We start from the raw sequence: 23400 nt of genomic DNA, 5'->3' as shown, positions 1-23400 counted from the left end.
GAGAACGTTGACCAAAACATAGCATCCACGAATAAAATATCGATTGGGTACCTAAATATTTTTAATGGAAATCAACTGCTTTTCTAAGAATTTTATATTATTTTGCATGTTTTTTTTCCACATGGGATTTGTATTTTGTTTTTTTTTTCAGCATAATTTGTTTGTATTTTGCATGATTCTTTCTTAGTAGATTGAAGTATCAGTACTGTTTTATTATATTAAAATGAATCAATAATTATTATTGTTAATGTGTTGAAGGGTAAACACAGAAGTGAATGATGAACTTCAAATCCTTAAACAAAAAGTTGAACAGTTAGAAAATAACCAAACTGTACTATTGGAAAAACTTTTTACTTCAAGGCAAATTAAAAAATTACAAAACCCTCAGGTTAGACCCATTTGGTCCGTAGAGGACATTTCTCGAGGAATTGCTATATATTCGGCAGGCCCAAGAGCTTATGAACTCCTTCTTAAAAAAGAATACCCATTTCCTGCCGTGTCAACTCTTCGATCATGGACTAAAAAACTTAAGCTAATCCCTGGTCTCTTGAAACAAGTAATTAACATTGTTCAAAAAACTGACCTTTCTGCAAAGAATAAAATATGTGTTGTGTCCTTCGATGAAATGAAGGTAAAAAAAGCTTATGCATACGACAAAGCTAATGACACAACTTTGAAACCTAGCAATTATGTACAAGTGGTAATGATGCGAGGTTTATTGGGAAACTGGATACAACCCATTTTCTTCGATTATGATCGTAGCATGGACAAAGAATTGTTGTTTAACATTATTGAATATGTAGAAGCAGCTGGTTTTTATGTTTGTGCCATTGTAAGTGATATGGGTGGTGGTAATAGAAAGTTGCATCGAATTCTGGAAATTGATATTAAGAAACCGTGGTTCCTCAGTCCGATTAGTAATCATAAAATTTTCGTTTTTTTCGACGTACCTCATTTGTTAAAATTAATTAGAAACCACTTTTTGGATTATGGTTTCGAAATAAAAGAAAAACAAATAACAAAAGATGTCGTTATTCAACTTTTAAGATTGACAGATACTGATTTAAGGATTAGTTTTAAAATAAATATGACAAATTTAACAGTGCAGGGCCCGCAACGACAAAAAGTGAAGTTAGCAACAAAACTTTTTTCTCGGACAGTTTCTGCAGCTATTAAAAGATGTGGTACCAAAGGACGTTTCGATCAAAGCCTAGACAAAAACCTCAATTGGCTATAATGTGCAGATTTCATCGAAGTGGTAGGATAAATAGAAATTTATTTCTACAACAGTGTCTAAAGATTATTATTGTGTATGGTTTAAAGGTAAATGACTGGTTTGATGTATTAAACGTACGAGTGCCAATAAGCGACAGTCGAGCACGAGTCAAGGCGTTTGGGTTAGAACTGCAAATACAAGAAAATATTTTGGACAAGATGACCGAAAAAATATCTCAACTAAAAGTATTGGGCAAATCAACTATGTTACCCTTTCAGAATGGTAACTATATTAATGCGTTTACTTAATTGGGTATAATTAAAATATATATTTTATAGGAATTCTTTTAACAAACTCGGCTATTAAACAGTTGTACGAAGATTTGCGAGCACGATTTGAAATAGACTACATATTAACATACAGGTTAAACCAAGATGTGCTCGAAAACTTCTTTTCAGCAATACGGGCTAAGGGAGGATTACATGATCATCCCGACCCATTAGAATTCAAATATAGGCTACGCAATTATATTTTAGGTCGAAATGACGGGTATCTTTCAGAGAATGGGAACACTGAAAAAGACAATACACCAGCTGGTCCAGTAAAGAATATTGCGGAGCGTCTTCTTAGTGAAAGATGTTTTTCTTCATTAGCCGGGCCGGCAGAACCCATTGTTCAAGACGTGGTCAATGAAGAAATGGATGATCTCAAATACGATGCGTTAGAACATCTCACAGGTTATATATGTCGGAAGTTAAATCTTCAAGAATATGCAACAAATACCAGTGAAACATTCACTTGGACCGACCAATTATCCGAAGGTGGACTTATAAAACCTTCGCAAGAACTTTTAGCCCATACTAGTGAGTTAGAACAAATTTTTAATTTCGTAAATGGAGATACACTCAAAATTACCAACAATTATGTGAAACAGTTGTTGCAAAAATCTACATTGATCAAATGTAGCGAGAATGTAAAAAAAATATTTTTCCGATCAAGAATGTATTTTCGAATTAAACACCTTAATCGTTCTTTAAAAGATGTAACTGGTATGAAACAAAGAAGAAAAAAATTTACTAAAATTTGTAATTAGGCTCTACATTTTTTTTGTTTCACATTTTTTTACATAGTCAATTAGCGAAATTACGTTCCGTACAACGTATGTTACGTTAACGTACACAATCCCCAATAGGGACACTGCATTGTCTATGTTTCTATAATAATATTAATAATAATAATATTAATATTAATAATATTTTTATTCATTCTGTAGACAAACAAGTTGTATAGAACATGTCAATTTTTAGTTTTTCCATAGATATAACAGTTTTTTCTACGTTTTGCGTGGTTTCGCTAATTGTCTAATATTCAATCGGTTGTAACACGTATTTTATTTTTTATTATTTGATGTTATAATAACAGAGTAAACTATTTTTTTTTATTTTAGCATGTCCGTTTACTTTTGTATATTATTTCAATCATGCAAATGTTAATTTGTCATTCTCATTCTAAGTAGATATATTTTTATAAAGTTTTGTGTATTTACTGTTTATGATAAGTAAATAAATAATGTATGTTGAATGTTTTACTACGAAAAAATCTTTACATTAATTAATTTTGAAAGTTGCTTGTTTTTTTATTACAATACGTTTAGAGAAACCCCAAAAGATGTTGTACATATGTACATGGTGTTGACATTTGATCAATAAGTACATAATTCGTCATTAGAACACTTTATCACCCACAGTTTTCTAAAACTACCGAGAAATTTCTGTTTTGCTATATTATTCCCCTACAACTCTGTGAGAAGTGGTCACCACTTCGCGTCACTGCGCGCAACGGACGAGATTGCGTCGCATGAGTATCATACCGCTAAACCTTATTGTATCATGAAAAAAGATATATAGAAGAAAAAGAAAGACATGAAAAAAGATATATAGAAGAAAAAGAAAGACATGAAAAAGAAAATGAAAGACATGAAAAAGAAAAAGAAAGACATGAAAAACAGAAAGAAAAACTCTCGGTAAAAATTGAAAAACAAATTTTAAAGAATGAAAATCAAAAAGAGGAAAATCACAAATTAGAAATGGAAAAATTACTTTTGAAACAGTCTTTGGTAAGATAGTACACTACAAAGTAATTGATACATTTTATTAACACCCTATCTGTTTTAAAACTAATTTGCTAATTTCTTGGTAAATATTTTAGGAAAACATTCAACTAGAATACTTGTACGCGACGCAAAAACTATCTGCAAGAGGAGCTCTTGAGTTATTTCAAAAACGCTACGTTTTTAAAAATAAAAACAAAAAAGAACAAAGCCCCCTCGAGATGTGGAAAGCATTTCTACAGGAAGAAAATACGGGAAAAGCGTTCCAGGCGCGAATGGCAGAGGCAGAATGCCATAATGTTGCTGAGATTGCAACTAAAGTGTATGGGACAATTAGTGATGACATACATAATTATTTCCACAGTGGGATAAGGAAAGTGTATCTAGTGAAATCTGAACTTTCTCATTGTCATTATATTTTTTTGAAAAACGTTTGCTTAGCACTTCCATTGAGCCCTTCCGACATAGTTACTTTAGACAATAAAAGCCAATTTTTATTTTCCCCACCAAGAAAGTATTAATGTGATAATATTTGTTGAAAGTAAATAATAATTTGTATTTTCGCGGGTTTATGTATGTTTAGGGAATTTTACTTTCATTCTGTCAATTGTCAATTACAAAAAGTTCAGTTCGAAATGTAATGTGAAGCAATGTGTAACGTTCATTATTTTTCAATACAATTCATTATTAAATTCAATTCACTCCGTCTTTTACCTCCCACAAAACACATCCTCCGAAATCTGTGCTCTGCGACAATATTTATTTTTAACACTTTTTTTAAAATAAAAAATTGTAGCAACTGCAATGAGTTGAAAGGCCTTTTACAATTTCCTTGGTCGACATCCACCATCATTAAAATACTAAGCTTTTGTGTGCCAGTGATCCAGTAATTCAGTAGTAAGATTCAGAGAGCCGCTGTTATTGCTAATAATAATAAAAATAGTCTTACTGATATGTTTAACAATATAACCCACATTTAGATGGGTGACCCGTAAATAATGCGTCGTCACTTGGTTACTGTACTGTATAGGTAACCCGTACGGATGCATAACACCTGATTCGATTGTCAAAAAGTCATGACAAAGTGACAAATAAAAATGTCAGTTGATCGTGTTTCCAGGGATAGGGCCATGGAACGAAAATCATTACTTGGTACGCCAGTACCCGTAATGACTAGCCACCCCTGACAACACGGTGAGTCAGGTGAACCCATTTTTAATTATCTACATTCTTAACGAAAATGTTCTATGCATTTTAACTGAACTTATAACTAAAAATTGGTCTAAAGAGTTTAGACAGTACTTCCCTCGCTGTCGGAAACTTGACGACTGCATGCCTATTGTGTTTTTTTTCTCATTACATTTTTGTAGTGGGAATTTAAAAAAAATTGCGATGACGTCATCAACATTTTTGCAAGGACACGTATATCAGTTGGGATAGATGTAGTGTAATACTAAGAATAAAATTATTATATTCTTAAATTTTCGGGAAAATGAATTGGGTCGTTTTGAATATTGATTTGTAATAATCAATAAAATAACGAAACAATTTACTCACGTATACGTATCAGAGGCAACTGAAAATCGTGTATGTATAAACATTCTTAATTTAAGATGACAGGCGTAACAGCATACGTGAGAGTCAAACAGAGAAACTGTAAACAAAACGACCATCGGTTTTATTGCTTCGACTTCCGCTTATTATATAAAACATTGGGTTTTATTTTAATTCTTGACGGTGAAATTCACAAATGGTTGATTATAAACATGTCTATTTCACATTCGCGGAACCAAGTGAGCGCATAAAAAAAATGCAGGTCTGTAATGTTAAAGTCGATGTAAATAAGCGTGCTACCCTTATGTTTCAACCGAGTTTTTCCTTTAACAAATTTTGTGTCTACCAAATTGGGTTGGTTGGGGTGTAATACTAATAATAAGTGTTGCCTTTAATTTAATCAATAAAATAAATTGACTTCATTAATTTTTTTGAACAACCTCTTAAGAAAATCTAAAAAATATCAATGGAATGATAAATCACAAGTACAAACTCATCATATTTTTTGCATTTTAGATAGGATTTATTCAGCAAAATTTAAGGGTGACGTCATCAATTTTTTTAGGAGAGATGAACAAATACATTTTGAACAAAAGTTTACCATGCTTATAATAACTTTAAAATATTCCCAAGATTTCAAAGCATTCGGTTTTGTAATTCCTGATTAAATCGATAAAATAAATTCACGCCTTCATTAATTTTTTTGAGTCACCCTGCATATGCAAATCCAAAAATATGAATGGAATGATAAATCACAAGTACAGACTCATCATATTTTGTACATTTTAGATACGATCTATTCGGCAAACTTTTGAGCTGACGTCATCAGTTTTTTGTAGAAGATAACCAAATATATTTTGACAAAAAATTTATTATGCTCTTTATAACCTTAAAACATCTGCAAGATTTCAAAGCATTCGGTTTTGTAGTTCCTGATTAAATCAATAAAATAAATTTACGCATTCATTAATTTTTTTGAGTCACCCTGTATATGCAAATCGAAAAAATTTGAATGGAATGATAAAGCACAAGAAGGGACTCACCATATTTTGTACATTTTAGATTGGATTTATTCAGCAAAATTTTGTGGTGACGTCATAAATTTTTTAGGGGGGACGACCAAATACGTTTTGATCAAAAATTTACCATGCTTATGATAATTTTAAAATATCTTCAAGATTTCGAAGCATTCGGTTTTGTAGTTCCTGAGTAAATCAGTAAAATAAATTTACGCTTTCATTTATTTTCTTGAATCACCCTGTATATGCAAATCCAAAAAATATGAATGGAGTGATAGATCACAAGTACAGACTGATCATATTTTGTACATTTTAGATATGATTTATTCGGCAAATTTTCGAGCTGACGTCATCAAGTTTTTGGAGGGGATAAGCAAATATATTTTGACTAAACATTTATTATGCTCTTTATAACCTTAAAACATCTGCAAGATGTCAGAGCATTCCGTTTTGTAGTTCCTGATTAAATCAATAAAATATATTTACGCATTCATTAATTTTTTTGAGTCACTCTGTATATGCAAATCCAAAAAATATGAATGGAGTGATAAATGACAAGTACAGGCTCATCATATTTTGTACATTTTAGATATGATTTATTCGGCAAACTTTCGAGCTGACGTCATCAAGTTTTTGGAGGGGATAAGCAAATATATTTTGACTAAACATTTATTATGCTCTTTATGACCTTAAAACATCTGCAAGATTTCAGAGCATTCGGTTTTGAAGTTCCTGATTAAATCAATAAAATATATTTACGCATTCATTAATTTTTTTGAGTCACCCTGTATATGCAAATCCAAAAAATATGAATGGAGTGATAGATCACAAGTACAGACTCATCATATTTTGTACATTTTAGATATGATTTATTCCACAAACTTTTGAGCTGACGTCATCAAGTTTTTGGAGGGGATAAGCAAATATTTTTTGACTAAAGATTTATGATGCTCTTTATAGCCTTAAAACATCTGCAACATTTCAAAGCATTCTGGTTAGCAGATTAAAAATTAAATTTCAAAATGTTGTTTTATAATTTTGATTTTTTTTCCAAAAATCTGGACGTTTCGGGTGAAAAGTCGATTCAGAGTTGTAAACTACATGTGTAGGACTATGTTATTTTATACAATTGAAAACCCATTTACTATGTACAATTTTGAAGTGACGTCATCGCATTAGTGGTGGGGATGATTAGACAAATTTTGGTTAGCGTTTTACCATCTACATGATATTCTTAATATAAGTACAAAATTTCACAACAATCGGTCGAGTACTTTCGGAGATTATCTGTCTAATAAAAATCCGGGGGCAGACGGACAGACGGACAGACGGACGGACAGACGGACGGACAGACGGACGGACAGACGGACGGACAGACGGACAGACAGACGGAAGTGGGAGACCTATTTCTTCGTCTTCTAGGGGTCATGAAAGATCGAGAAAACGTAAAAGTAGAGAGTCGGCCGACGGACTCGATTACAATACTTCCTTTGCTTACGCTCGGGAAGTAATAAAAGGAAATCTGGCGATGAAAAACTAACATTTCCATTATGTCAATTGTGTGCAAAATTAAATAATCAAAAAGATAAATGTACTCATACGGAATCTCAAAGAATTGTCAGAGGAACCTGGTGTACAAACGAAGTAAAAAAAGCAATTGAAAAAGGATACAAAATAATAACTATTAATGAAGTTTGGCATTTTGAACAAAAATCGAGTTATTTGTTTAAAGGATATGTAAAAGCATTTATGAAAATAAAGTTAGAGACAAGTGAATGGAGAAATGATTTTGAATCAGAAGAAGAATATAGAAAAGCCGTAAAAGAAAATCTAGGTATTGAATTGGGTAAAATAGAAAATAATCCTGGAAAGAGAGCTGTTGCAAAAATCTGTTTAAATTCCTTATGGGGTAAATTTGGTCAAAGACAAAATATGGGGGCAACAGAGTATGTTACAGATATTAAGAGATTTTATGAGATCTTATTAGACGACAGACTTGATAATATACATATCAATGAATTAAACGAAAATATGTTACAAATTGATTACAAGTATAAAGGTTGCTATGTAGAAAATGATTTCAATACCAATATATTCATAGCGGCATTTACAACCGCAAATGCTAGACTAAGATTGTACGAAATGTTAGACATATTAGGAGAAAGTGTAATATATTATGATACAGATAGCATTGTATATATAGATAATGGTAAAAACACTGTTAAAACAGGTTGTCTATTGGGAGATTGGACCGATGAATTAGGTAAGAACGTATGGATTGCTGATTGGGTATCAACAGGTCCAAAAAGTTATTGTTATAAAACTAACACAGGTAAAGTTGTTTGCAAAATTAAAGGATTTACATTAAACTATGAAACCTCTGAAAAGATTAATTCCGATAGTATAAACGATATTTTAAAAAAGTCCAGCAGAGCTGGTCCAGAGTCAAAAAAGAACAAAGACAAAAAAATCAGTACACAATATAATCGAATTACCAGAGATACTAAAACTAAAGAACTTTTAAATAAAATAGAAACAAAGGAATTTGGTTTTGTTTATGACAAGAGAGTTATTCTAGAAAACTTTAGACACAATACCGTTTGGATATTAATCCTTTTTTATTGTTAATTAATAATGAATCATTTGGAAACTATAATTAATTAATACTTTTTTATTGTTACTAGCTTATAAATAACTTATTACAATATGTAAATGAAAAACCTTAATATAAATAAACTGACCGAGAACGTCTTCTCTAAACTGACTTTACCAAGCTTTACGTACTTGTACAACTAACTGAAAAAACATACAGTAGAGTGACAATTAAAACGAAAAGGCCCATCACGTGGGTTGCGCAGTAAAGCAAGTTACGTTGGTCGAGTCTATTCGTAGCTCTCGAGGGATGGAAACATAAGGCAGTAGCGCCGTTAATTTATTTTACTTTTGTACTGTCTTCGTGTGTGGTGTCAGCGTCTCGTGTCTTTTTGCTATTTCCTTGCGTTTCCTCGTTCTTTTTGCTTGTTTGTTTTAAAAAATCTGTCTTTTTCAAGACAATTTTGCTCTGAGTTTTATTGTTCTTAGTAAGTACCTACTCATAAATAAAATAAATAACATCAGTGTGGCGGCACAATAAGACGTCGGTAAGCAGAGAAAGATAAGTGGCCACGGGGTCTAGTGGTTAGGATGCTTGCCCGGAAAGCGTGAGGCGTGGGGTTCGATTCCCACCGAGGCACAACATTTTTCTCTGCACACCTACAAGCAGCACTTTTAATTTATGTTTATTTAAAGAAAATATCGTTTTTTCACTAGCAGCCTGGACGCATGCAAATGTCGACTCATTTAGTGGTAGCAAATTCAACTTTTGCTACCACGGGTTCAAAAAGGAAAATTGAGGTTATGTACGCAATGTTTGATGTGATTATTTCTTAAAAAATGAACAAATGTGTGCTACAAACATTACTTGAGTATACGCATGGTAGTTGGTAGACGGTAGAAGATAAAATGATTAACTCAGCGACAAGTATAAACGGTTTTCTTTGTGTTGAAGATTTAGATCAAGTTTGATTAGAAATCAAAACAAAATCACGTTGCGTCAAAAAATTGAACGTTTATTTTTCAGTTTATTGTCTTATGGTTTGTACTAGTGAAAAAAATAGTATATTAACCACGGTTGCAAAGCCACTTCTAGACCTCGCACTTAGAGCCCTCGACGCTGCGCGTCTCGGGTTCTAATTTGCGCTCGGTCTAGAATGCTTGGCTCTGCAACCTTGGCTAATAATATACTATTTTTACTTCCCGAGCGTAAGCAAAGGAAGTATTGTAATCGAGTCCGTCGGTCGACTCTCTACTTTTACGTTTTCTCGATCTTTCATGACCCCTAGAAGACGAAGAAATAGGTCTCCCATTTCCGTCTGTCTGTCCGTCTGTCCGTCTGTCCGTCTGTCCGTCTGTCCGTCTGTCCGTCCGTCTGTCCGTCTGTCCGTCTGTCCGTCCGTCTGTCCGTCTGTCCGTCTGTTGTCCCGGATTTTTATTAGACAGATAATCTCCGAAAGTACTCGACCGATTGTTGTGAAATTTTGTACTTATATTAAGAATATCATGTAGATGGTAAAACGCTAACCAAAATTTGTCTAATCATCCCCACCACTAATGCGATGACGTCACTTCAAAATTGTACATAGTAAATGGGTTTTCAATTGTATAAAATAACATAGTCCTACACATGTAGTTTACAACTCTGAATCGACTTTTCACCCGAAACGTCCAGATTTTTGGAAAAAAAATCAAAATTATAAAACAATATTTTGAAATTTAATTTTTAATCTGCTAACCAGAATGCTTTGAAATGTTGCAGATGTTTTAAGGCTATAAAGAGCATCATAAATCTTTAGTCAAAAAATATTTACTTATCCCCTCCAAAAACTTGATGACGTCAGCTTAAAAGTTCGTGGAATAAATCATATCTAAAATGTACAAAATATGATGAGTCTGTACTTGTGATCTATCAATCCATTCATATTTTTTGGATTTGCATATACAGGGTGACTCAAAAAAATTAATGAATGCGTAAATATATTTTATTGATTTAATCAGGAACTACAAAACCGAATGCTCTGAAATCTTGCAGATGTTTTAAGGCTATAAAGAGCATCATAAATCTTTACTCAAAAAATATTTGCTTATCCCCTCCAAAAACTTGATGACGTCAGCTCAAAAGTTTGTGGAATAAATCATATCTAAAATGTACAAAATATGATGAGTCCGTACTTGTGATCTATCACTCCATTCATATTTTTTGGATTTCTATATACAGGGTGACTCCAAAAAATTAATGAATGCGTGAATATATTTTATTGAGTTAATCAAGAACTACAAAACCGAATGCTTTGAAATCTTGCAGATATTTTAAGGTTATAAAGAGCATCATAAATCTTTAGTCAGAATATAGTTGGTTATCCCCTCCAAAAACTTGTTGACGTCAGCTCAAAAGTTTGCCGAATAAATCCTATCTAGAATATACAAAATATGATGAGTCTGTACTTGTAATTTATCATTCCATTCATATTTTTTGAATTTGCATATACCGGGTAACTCAAAAAAAAATATATGAAATCTACTGCGAAAAAAAACACAATAGGCATGCAGTCGTCACGTTTCCAACAGCGAGGGAAGTACTGGCTAAACTCTTTAGACCAATTTTTTTTTTTATTTCATTTACAGTAGTAGAAATGTTTGCTTCGAAAACCGGCAAAGGCAGGCTCTTGCGATCACAGACTAGAGAAGTAATAGCTAGAGTGATTGATTTTATGAAAAGAGAAGCTGAGGAGGGAATTACTATTCCGATAGCAAATTTTAGAGAGAGAGTTATGGTAGCCACAGGAATATCTAAAAATACATTTGTCAGCATTTCTAAAGAAAACAAAGTCGTTAAATCTGGAGACAAAGCATCGTTTACAACGCCTAAAAAAACAAAGCCACAACCACGAGTTACAAATATTGACCAAAATTTCGAACAAACTATTCGAAACATGTTTTATAACTTTCACGTGGTCGAGAAAAGGCAACCAACAATGCCTGGTAACATAGTATCTAGTTAAAAAAAAAAAAAACCAGACAGAAGGTCAGTTATGTTATTTTATTTTTATATTTTTATTGCGCATGCTTTTGGTGCTTTGAAATATTTGCCTACAACAAGAAAAGTAATAATGGGTAGTTTTGATTTTTACTAACCAGTTAGGCATGTTCAACTAACCTTTTGCAATACATGTTTTGAAAAATTATTATTACTACTAATTTTTAGCTTTTTTACAAAAAATTAAAGAATCTGGCCTACCATTCAATGGTAGTGAATCATCACTTAAAAGATTACTTATGCGTATGGGGTTTCAGTAAGTAATTTATTTCTTAATAAATACTTTATACAATAAAAATATATATTGAAGATGGAAAAAAACTAAGGATAATAAAAAAATTTTGATGGAAAGACACGACGTGCGATTGCTACGGATTGAGTATTTAAAAAAACTTATGCAGTATCGTGCTGAAGGCAGAAACATTGTATACACCGACGAAACTTATATTCATGCATCGCATACAACCCCCTATGAATGGAGAGATGGTAGTGATAAATTAATTCGCAAACCAATTGCCAAAGGAAAACGACTCATTATTGTTCATGCAGGAAACGAATCTGGCTTTGTAACGAATGGAATTGATATTTACGTCTGGTAAATTTCTTGCTTGTCATATACTACTGGTATATTATTTAATATTTTTATTATGATTATATAGGAAGCAAGTCTGGAGACTACCATGATGAAATGAACTGGGAAAATTTTCAAACGTGGCTACAGAACCAACTAATCCCGAATCTTCAAGATAATTCAGTTTTGGTGGTAGATAACGCGTCTTATCACTATATTAGGGACATACAAGAACCAACGTCGGCTACAAGAAAAGCAAATATGCTTTTATGGTTAGAGGAAAAAGAAATTCCAGTAGATCCGAATCTTACTAAGCCAGAACTTTACCAAGTTATAAAAGAATATAAAAGTAAACATCGCGTCTATAAATTAGATTTATTAATGGCACAACACGGTCACCAAGTGTTAAGACTACCACCATATCACCCAGAACTGAATCCCATTGAGAAGATATGGGCAAATGTAAAAAACTGGGTTGCTGGGCAAAATACTACTTTTAAATTAAAAGATGTTGAAACTTTGGCAAGAAAACGTTTTGCAGAAATTACGCCAGATAATTGGGCGGCTATTTGTAGTCATGTGGCAAAGACCGAAGATGACTATATAAGTAGAGAGAGAATGTTGGATGAGGCTTTAGAAGAATTTGAATTTATGGTTAACACAGGGTCCTCTGATGAAAGTTTTGGGGAAACTTCCGATGAAGAATACTTTTATACATATTCCCAGCAACCCAGTGGCGACGCTACGGGGGGGGCCAGGGTGGGCCATGGCCCACCCGACAAACATCTTGGCCCACCCTCTGGCCCACCCTGAGACTTGTGAAATACTTAAAAAAAATCATTATCTTAATTTCTTACACAAATGTGAATTTGGAAGCATTAGTAAAAACAGCACAATAAGCGTTCCGAACGAAAGGTCCGCATCCGGTTGCCGTTAAGTTGTCACTTAAGGGTTTTGCAATTTATTACGAGCGATTCTCGAAATTGTGCTAAACCATGTGTTAAACACTTAACTTTGTAATATATGAATAAAAGCAGACGAACAGTGTCTGAAGAGCATCAGTTAGCAAAATGAAGCGTTCGATTGCAGATTATTTTACACAGTTGCAGAAAAAAAGAAAATTAAGTGATGAAGGTTCTAGTCCGATTGAAGGTCAGTAACATTATTATATTTTTATTTAAAAAATGAAATTAATGAAATGCAATGCAGTACTTAAAAGATAATATTTAAAATTTGATTATATTTCCTATTTTCTTAAAGAAAACGGTGGTGAATCGTCACAAACATCAGGCTGTTGCCAGGTTCCACAGGTTGTTGAAACAACGTCGGCATCGGAATCAGATGATTCTGAAAATGAATTTGAGACAACTGAAATACAAAGTAAAAATTTTGAAGAGGAAACTTTGTGCTCCAATGAAGAAAATGTTGATTGCTCGATGCCATTACGCAGTCCGTCTGATATCTCCCAATGTGTTGACGAAGGGCCAACTCAAATAATAATGAATGCGTATCCAAGTAGAAATTTTGGCAATAGATTAAGAAGTTTTAATAAAGAATGGTACAAAGTATTCCCTTGGCTGGAATACTCCGTTTCGAAGGATTGTGTCTTTTGTCATTACTGCAGACATTTTTCTCCTCAAAGTGGTAAAGAAAAGACATTTATTCTGAGTGGTTTCTGGAACTGGAAGCGGGCCATGGAAACAAACCACGGATTCAAAGGTCATCAAAGATCTGAAGAACATACAAATTCATTTCTCAGATGGAGTGATTATCAAAAGATGAAAAGCAGTGATCAAAGTGTATTAAAAATGTTAAGTGATAGCCAACGAACGGTGGTGCGTGAAAATAGACATTTTATCAAAACTTTATGTGAAATTCTTCGTCTCACATGCAAACTTGAAATAGCTCAGAGAGGACATAATGAAAAAGAAGAAAGCGTTAATAAGGGTAATTTTTTAGAAATAGTTCATTTATTTGCAAAACATGACACAATTTTTAAAAATAAACTCGACAACTCTCCTAAAAATGCGAAGTATCTGCATAGTTCAATACAAAATGAACTAATTTCGGTGATGGCAAAACAAGTAATAAACTCGTTTATTGGGGAGATTACAAACTTTTCAAAGTATTATGCTGTTTTAGTAGACGAAACAAAAGATATAGCAAAAAAAGAACAAGTATCAATTGTTATCAGGTATTTGCATCAGAACGCTATACATGAAAAATTTTTCGGTTTTATATCAACAGAAAAGTTAAATGCAGAATCTCTGAATGGTCTAATTCAAGAAAAAATAAAAACTTGTGGCTTAGACTTACAAAATTGTATAGCTCAAGCTTATGACGGTGCTAGTGTTATGAGCGGACATTTGAATGGAGTGCAAGCTAGATTTAAACGTGATGTGCCTCATGCTGTATACATACATTGTTTTAATCACGTGTTAAATTTAGCAATAGTTGATACCTGTAAAGGGTTGATGGAGGCATCGTCATTTTTTAAGACACTAGAATCCTTGTACGTCTTTGTTTCACATTTAACAGTACACCCTGAATTTATTAATCTGCAGAAAATTATGTATCCCAAAAAAACAACCTATTGAACTTAAAAGGCTTTTGGATACAAGATGGACCGTTCAGTATCGAGCTTGCTTTGCAGTTGAAAACACATTTGAAGCTATAGTTGTTTTATTAACAAATATTTCAAACAGCAAAACTGATAGAAGATATGAAGCCAAAAATTTGTTATTTAATATTGACCATATATTTTTAACATATCTAATATCATTTAGAATTATTTTGGGCAAATTATCATCTCTCTCTAATTATTTACAGTCTCCTCAACTGAATTATTCATCTGCGTGCCAAATGATAACTGCTACATTTTCAGATTTACAGGAAATGAGAAATGATGATAATATTTGGAATAGTATCTGGTCTAAAGTGGATGAATTAGCTAACAATACCGGTCTCAAAGAAAGTGAAGATTTTGTGAAACCGAAAAGAATTAGAAAACTGCCGGAAAAATTCAATGTGTTTTTAACTGAATGCAATTCATTATCTTCAATAAACAATTCCAAAGACTCATGTAAAACCCAGTTGTTTTACCCAATATTGGACAAAATTTTAATGGAAATTAATTGTAGATTTCAGCAGAACAATGAGTTATTAGAAGCTTTATCTAGTCTTGATCCCAAAAATGACGAATTTTTAAATGCACAAAAAATTTATAAAATTGTTTTGCATTATAATATTGTGCATAATTCTACGTTGGAAGATGTTGAAGCGGAATGTAAAATTTTAAAAAAAATTTGTGCCAGGCCTGAAAATAAATGCGTGGATACCACTTTAAAATTAGTAAAGTTATTAGAAAAATTTCAACCAGCTTTTGAAATACTTTTTGGATGTTGTAAAATAGCTGTTATAATACCTGTTTCTACGGCATCGTGTGAACGATCTTTTTCATGCTTGAAACGAATCAAGACCTACTTAAGATCGAAAATGCTTGACGATCGTTTGGCAAATATAGCCATTTTAAGCATAGAAACGGAACGTTCAACCGAGATTGATTTAGATAAAACCCTTGAATTATTTTCTAGTGCCCATCAAAACAGACGCATTGTTTTAAATTAATAACATGTATAGTGTGTTTTATTAATTATTAAGTGCTTTTTTTTGTAAATAGTTTATAGTTGTTAAATATATTACATTTGTATTATGCTTAAGTTTGTTTTTTTTTCTTTTTTTTTTTTTCAAGAAAGTATGGCCCACCTTTCAAACTGTTGGGCCCAACCTGGCCCACCCTGATTTTAAAGTCTAGCGTCGCCACTGGGTTGTTCGAAGGCCGTAATTACCAAAGAATTTAATGCCCAATCGCCAGCCCTGATGAAAAGAACTAGCGAAAACTTCAGAAAATCCCGGGCGGATCGAAGACGCCCTGCCCTTAGTGCGTCAGTCAATCTGGCGAAATCGTATGAAGATTTCTCGCAAGTGAAAAAAGAGTTGGCAAACGTTCAATTCACTCTTTCACAAATGCAGATTGTAGAAGAAACCGAAAAGTTTGCTCATAAAAAATAACTTAGGGAGGTCAAAAATCAATTTTGCAGGCACAGCTGCAAAAAACCCGAAAAGAATCCCGAGAATTAGCGACACAAAAAGGAAAAAGAAGAAAAGCGGCACCAACTCCAAAAAGAAGCTCTTCTTTTAGATCTGCGGAATAAAAAGCATCAGCTTCAAAACCTTATCGACTTGTAAGATAGATTTATAGGTATACTGCTGCTGTCATTACTAATGACTCATTAGTGAGCAAATATAAAAATATTCTTGAATGCAAGTTGTCCGGAACTGATGCAAACCAGAAAAAAAATCAGTGCTGGAAAAAAATTGCCATAGAATTTAATTCTTTATCGCGCCAAATATACCGACACGACAAAGTTTCGAAAAAAAATATGACAACATCAAAAAAAGAACTAGACATGTTACGTCGGTAGTACTGAGGGAGGACCACAACAACTTATTGAAGTTACCGATGTCGATGTGGTTGTGAATTAAATTCTTGGGGTTAGATTAACGGGGCATAACAGCGAATTTGATGGTAATTATGAAGCAACTTGTAAGTATTTTTTTAGTTAATATGTATTAATAAAATAAATCAGTTTCTCTTCTGCCAGAAAACGGTACTGTGTACCGAAACACGTATAGCAGTGACGACGAATATATTATTTAAACTCTGAAAGTTTTTTCATTATTATTAAGAACTAGATAAGACAAACCAACAAGTAGAAGATGACGACTTTCTGATTTCCAGAGCAGATGAAGACATTGGACTACATTCAGTAGATAACTTGAACACTGTTGGAGAACTCAAACAAAAACATAAAGCAGCATTGAAGAGTGTAAACTTTATGAAAAAAACTGCAACAGAAGAGTAAGACAAATTTGTAAAAAAAATTTGCAGATCAACTACACTTTTTGGAAACCAATCAATGTAGAGGTTCACATGGTCTGAGACGATTACTAAGGCACTGTAGTTGTATATGGCATGTGGAGTAAAGAGCTATGAAGAAATTCGTAGAGAAAAACTTCCGCACTCAAGCCCTCGGACATTGCAACATAGGATTAGGAATCTAAAATTTCGTCGAGCTATTTTAGAAGACGTTTTTAATCTGCCCCAAATTAAAGTTAGTATTGGTGGACGTGCATTTAATATATATTATTTAAAAACAGCATTATCATTAATGTTGTTAAATATTTAGATGGAGACCTTTGAATCAGAGGAACGACATGCTACCCTTATCTTCGATGAGATGGAAATTAAACCTGGCCTCCAATATGATAATTCCCTGTCCCAGATAGTTGGTAAAAGTACACTTAGATTATCAAATGGAAATGAAGTTACAGATGAAAATGCAATCCATGCATTGGTTTATCAACTATTTGGAAACAAATAGTGGCACATGATTTCACAGCAAATTCAGTGAATCCTGTGGACTTATACAACCGTAAAACAGATATAATTGAAAGGGCGCATGCAGCAGCTATGATATCAGACATGGGATGGCAAAATAGAAGTTTATGGAAAATGTTAAACATCGTAGCTGGAAAACATTTTAAAATTTAAAATTTCGTAAAGCATCCGTGGCATGGGGACAAAAAATTAGTTTTCATGCCAGATCCAGTACACGTTTTTAAAAATATTGCTACTGCTTTTACAAATAGGCATAAATTTGTTGTGGATAATTCAGTTGTACAACATTATAAGTTACCCTGTAACGAAATTTCAATAGCACCAATGAAAAGGGCTTTTGAAATAGATAGCACAGATGTACTTAAAGTGTGTCCAAGATTAAAACAGAATGTAATTTCGCCATCTCATTTTGACAAAATGAGTGTTTCTCTCAGCATTGCATTACTACACAGTGATGTAGCAGCAGGTATTTTGTATTATATTGGAGAAAAAAATACGGATGAAAAGCATAAAACCACAACTTGGTTGATTAGAGTTTTTTTTAAATGGTTTAAGTTAATGACCAGTCGTTACCACAAATTAGCACTGTCTTACCGAAATAAAGACGAGTATGACGAAAGTATAAGTTTTTTAAAGTCGGTTCAAGACATTATTTGCAAAACTACAGTCAATGGGACCTGGAATCCATTCCAAACTGGCATTCTGTTGTCAACCGAGACAGCCTTTAGATTTCCAAAAACATTATTTAGAAGAAGAGAAATTCAATTACATAATGCTCTCTCGGTTGACACAAGATGCTTTAGAAAACAGTTTCTCGACTATTAGAAGCCGTCAAGCCGTACCTGACGCACACATGTTCAGAGTTTCGTTAGGATTACTGTTTATGATTATTAGAATTGCTTCGAAGGACCAAAATGAATAGTGCGACCGTTGTACTTGGGGTTTATTCCAGAACTCTGGTTACATAATTGTGTGTACCGGTACCGACTAAATGGGGTGGGTGGGACACACCCCCACCTCTCACAACCCCAGGTATAGTGAACCAAGACCTATAAGGTTATATGGCCATCATAAAAGTAGTTGACCGCAAATAAATACCCCCATTGTGTGGTTCACACTAAGCTTACCGGTTGGCAATAAATCATCTTCTAAACATTTCTTGCTCATATTTAACAGGGCCGGCTTTCAAAGCGAGTGGTTATTTCGGAACCCTCAGCGGCTGCAGGTAGTAAAGAAATAGTGGAGTGTTGGATTTTCATATTTAGTGAAAGCCGCCCCTGAACGAAACCACAAGAGCCGGTCGAGCTGCAGTGGACACGTTATTTACGACCCTAAAACCTTTTCTATTGTAAACAACTTAACTTCGACACAATGGGATGATTTTATGATGGCCATATAACCTTATAAGTCTTGGTTCACTATACCTGCTAAAGATGATTGGATATGGAATTTCCAACAATTACTCTGTTTATCGCAATTTGAAACTAGTGTAAAAAGAGGAAATTATGAACAAGATGTTGGTGACTCGATGGTTCAGTATTATGTTCTTCTTTTGAACTACATGAGGAAATTGTTGCATTAGAAATGGACATGAATTTACAGAGTAGTATTTAATATTTATTATCATCATGTCATTTTATAAAATTAAAAAAAAAATGACTACATGTGATAAATGTTTTGCGAACCTTATTACCTCTGATCATTCCGAAACAAATATAAATAAATTACTAAAATTAAAGGAATACAAAGAGAATGTTTTGTAATATGCACATCCAACTTTATTTAAATGTATAATGCCCATTTGCACCAACGTTAGCAGTAAGCATTGCTTAGCTAAGCAATTCTTAAAAGTAACTACTTCTTAAATTGTACAGTTGTTGCACCGTCACTGCTTAGACTCTACTTAACCAAGTAATACTTAGTTGGGGAATTGTGTAAAAGTTTCATTTCTATTGGCAACACTGACGTTTGTTGTTATTGGAACATCAAAAATTTTAGGTTAGTTTGTTGTGTGTACGACAGTCAATGACACCGCGCGTATGTAGTTGTGATATTGTTGAATTAATTTTATGTGGTGTTGAATGTGTGTTTAAAAAATGGATGTGTTCGACGCGTACGAGGATGACTTAGAAGTCATTGAAATTGTTGAGATGGGAATTCCACGGCAGATGTACACTAGAGCTGATCATTTCTATGGTTTACCAGAGCTTCAATTTTTCCAAAGATTTCGACTAACAAAACCAACAGTTTTACATTTATTAACGTTAATTGAAGAACGTTTGGAATTTCCTACAGACAGGTAAAAGTGGTTAAAAAATTTAATGTGTAAATATATTATGATTTGATCATTACAGAAATCAGGCGGTGTCACCTATAAATCAGCTGCTTACTACATTACGATTCTTTGCAAGCGGGGGCCATTTGAGTACAGTAGCGGACTATATGGGAATGCACATCTCAACTGTGTCGAGAATAATTAGACGTGTATCGGACGCTATAGCAAGGCTTTACCACCATTTTATTAAGATGCCCCAAACTCTCATGGAGCAAAGGCTTATTCAAAATGGTTTTTTTGACATCGCGAGATTCCCAAGAGTGATTGGGGCCATTGATTGCACTCATATCAAAATTGAATCACCAGGTAAAGATTTAAAAAACCAAAAACACATTCTTTTCATTGGAACGTTTTTAAGGTGGAGAAAATGCTGAAGTTTTTCGCAATCGGAAAGATTATTTTTCAATTAACGTTCAAGCCATGTGTAATGCGAATATGGAGTTTACAAACGTAGTTGCTCGGTGGCCTGGTTCTACTCATGATATGACCATTTTCAATAACTCGATTTTACGAGCAAATTTTGAGAATGGAGATTATCCAAATTGTATAATATTGGGTAAGTTTCAGTTTTTAATATGTGTAAAAATACATTGCATTTGTTTTCAGGTGATGGTGGCTATGGTGTAAGACACTATTTTTTTACACCATTATTAAATCCACACACTCAAGAAGAGCAGTTGTATAATGAAGCTCATATTCGTACAAGAAATGTCATCGAAAGAACTTTTGGTGTCTGCAAACGAAGATTTCCTGTGCTAGCATATGGATGTCGATTAAAAAAAGAAACTGTTTTGAGTATTATAATTGCGTGTGCAGTCCTGCATAATATAGCTCGACAAATGGGTGAAGATGAACCTCCTCTCCCAGCTGACATTAACCAGCATGAACTGCAGCGACTTATTGAAGATGGTCAAATACCAGAGGTCAATGTTATTGACAACCAAAGGAGGGGCAGTGAAATTAGAAGAAATTTTATAACAAATTTTTTTGGAAATTTATAAATTTAACAAATAAATGTTTTATTAATATTTTATTTTATATTTTATTGTTTTTCCGTATTATCCTGTTTCAGTTTTCTCAGCTGCTCCTTTTTTATTTCAATATCTAGTTCTAAAATTTGCTTTCGAAGCAAAAATTCAACTTGCTTTCTTTCTTCGTCATGTTTTTGTCCTTCGAGTTGTGCCTCAACTAACTCCATTTTCTTTGTAGCTAGTTCGTCGTAAGTTTTCGACAAATGGCTGGAATGTAGTGCTGTTATTGTTGGCCTCCTCCTATTAATGACTGTTTGTAACTCCTTTGATTTCTTTTTTTTCAGGTGTTCAACTTTATAATCACCCCAGTCAGCTTTAAACTGCAATTAATTAATATATATAACAGATGATAACCAACACAGAAAAAGCTTACATTTGCATTTTCTTCCCCTTGGTCATATGTATCAGAAAACACTCGTTTTTTTGTTTTGTGAACCTCATCCATTGCTTCAGGTATGTGTGGAGAAGAGGTGGCAATGGGCACCACATTATCGTTTTCATGGTCTTCGTTATCTTCTTCACCTATAGTTTGCTATAAAAAAAAAAATAAGACCAATTTTTATGATGCTGTTCAACTTACAAATAATTCACTATCCCCGCCGTATTGAGTTTCCAGTCCATACACTGAATTCTCATCCATGGTGGCTAACGTTAGCTGCAGGTATGGATCCTCACATTTTGAAGATGAAGGACCACCTCCTGTTTTTCGCATAAACACTTTTTTATCGGCCACTTCTTTTCGCACTTCTTTTTTTTTATTTGTGTAAAATTTTTGTAATGAGGTTACACTCCTCATGGCACCGCTAGGACTACATGAATTAAATTTATTCGTTAGTTCTTCCCAGCACCGCTGCTTCTCCTTATTTGTAACAGCGTCCGTTTTTTTATTTTCTATAATATGACGCTGTTCACTGATTAATGTTAAGACAAAGGTCTTTTCATCTGCCGTAAAATTTGCTCCACGCTGGCGCTTTGTATTATTCATCTGAAAATAAAACATATGTACATAATTCTTTACAACAAAACGTTGTAATTGTGGTACATACCTTCTTTATATTATTTTTTGTCTTGTTAGAACTTTATTCCACACTTTTCACCGCTGATTACAAAACACTCACGAACGCTGCTACTGTTGAAAGGTTGAAATGGCAAATGGCTGAAATGATTGCAAAATTGCAAATTTTCGATTTCCAAAACCATCATCCAATAGAAACGAAGTATTGTTCCGTTACTATGGCTACCGCACATGCGTTGTATCGTTGTGTCTCGTTAAGCACTGCTTACAAATTTAAGCCACAGGTAAACGGGCACTTAAATTAAGGATTTCTTAGAAGGCTTTAAGAGAGAGTTAACCGTTGGTGCAACGCATTCTTAGTTTTAAGAAAAGCTTAAATTTTAAGTACCTGACTTAAACGTTGGTGCAAATGGGCATAAAGGACGTTGGAAGTACTTTACCGAAAACATGAACACCAAATTAAAAATAATATATGTACTAGAATTTAACAATTTTGTTAATGTACCAAATTGTCATAATATACTATATAAAGTAGTCAAAATGTATGTTAGGAGTAGGATATATTTTAGTTTCAAACAGTCGATGTTGATCTGTTTTAATCTCTTTTACCTACTTCCCAAATCAAAATTATGGATCAAATTATTCAGGAAGTATGTTTCTGATATAAAAAAGTGATACGTATACTTGATTGTTTCTGATCTTTGAAGATGTTACCAGCGACTTTTCCCACAGTTGTGACTTTAGTGAAACCCAGAGTCGAAAATAGTGAGGATGAATCTGAAGACGATTTCAATCGTTTATAAATTTATGTTCTTGATCTAAATGAGAACGGAATTGATGATCATATGTCTGGGCAGTCAGACAATGAAGCATCCTGTTGCGAAATAAACACTAAGAAGAAAGGGAAGATTGTAAAATCAAAGAACATACACAGGAAATGGCAGAAAAGAAGAAGATGTCAACAATGTTCATCGTTAGTCGTTGAATCGAGGCCTTATTCTATATGTTCACGCTGTGGAGTCTACTTATGTGTAGAAAGGGTTAAAAGAAATCACTTTTAATTTGATAATTTTTTTGCAGAATTTAAATTTTAAGGTTATAGCTGTGATCACACATAATAACAGATTGAATCAAAATATGTTCAATCAATTACACTATGCAACACTAAAAAATTCACAGAAAGTTCAGATAGTGTTTGAGGTTGGGTATACTCCATATACTAAAGAAAAAAATGTTTTATACTCATATCACATCACAAAACATAGATAACGTGTGTTTTGTTTTTCTTACTTTTTGAGACACTTGATTGCATTTAATCGTAAAAATATCGCTTTTATGTATCCACCCATTCTTGCAGACTTCTGTTGGTGTCTTCAGAGGGATACTGCGAGATCTGGCTATAATAGGAATGCCAATCGTTCGAAAAAAAAAGACCTTTTTCAATGAAAAATGAAGT

At 33.4% G+C, this 23400-nt stretch overlaps 2 protein-coding genes and 1 long non-coding RNA gene across 5 annotated transcripts in view; 1 reads left to right on the top strand and 2 right to left on the bottom strand.

Moving 5' to 3' along the window:
• The window catches only part of LOC135123118 (uncharacterized), a 165026-nt gene that overhangs the window by 136621 nt on the left and 5005 nt on the right, over positions 1 to 23400 (bottom strand). The gene's annotated exons all lie outside the window — the stretch shown is intronic.
• On the top strand, positions 19356 to 20931 carry LOC135123638 (putative nuclease HARBI1). The gene is made up of 4 exons (XM_064048472.1): positions 19356 to 19862; positions 19918 to 20204; positions 20257 to 20454; positions 20505 to 20931. The coding sequence occupies exons 1-4, from the start codon at positions 19660 to 19662 to the stop codon at positions 20897 to 20899; spliced, it is 1083 nt and encodes a 360-aa protein (XP_063904542.1). The 5' UTR covers positions 19356 to 19659; the 3' UTR covers positions 20900 to 20931.
• On the bottom strand, positions 19629 to 22429 carry LOC135123639 (uncharacterized). Of its 2 annotated transcripts, XM_064048474.1 has the most exons (4): positions 21976 to 22428; positions 21510 to 21914; positions 21303 to 21461; positions 19629 to 21249 (listed from the first exon to the last, which is right to left on the bottom strand). In XM_064048474.1, exons 2-4 carry the CDS (start codon positions 21912 to 21914, stop codon positions 20941 to 20943), a joined length of 873 nt encoding a protein of 290 aa, XP_063904544.1. In that variant the 5' UTR covers positions 21976 to 22428; the 3' UTR covers positions 19629 to 20940. The 2 variants fall into 2 exon arrangements, with proteins under 2 accessions (XP_063904544.1, XP_063904543.1); XM_064048473.1 differs by having other exon boundaries at positions 21510 to 22429.

This window comes from Zophobas morio, unplaced genomic scaffold (genome assembly GCF_036711695.1).
Source record: "Zophobas morio isolate AGI-343-1 ecotype UQ-CSIRO unplaced genomic scaffold, CSIRO_AGI_Zmor_V1 ptg000006l, whole genome shotgun sequence".
Lineage (NCBI taxonomy): Eukaryota > Metazoa > Arthropoda > Insecta > Coleoptera > Tenebrionidae > Zophobas > Zophobas morio.
Note: the sequence above shows the minus strand (reverse complement) of the source record. Positions and strands in the feature narration are given on the sequence as shown.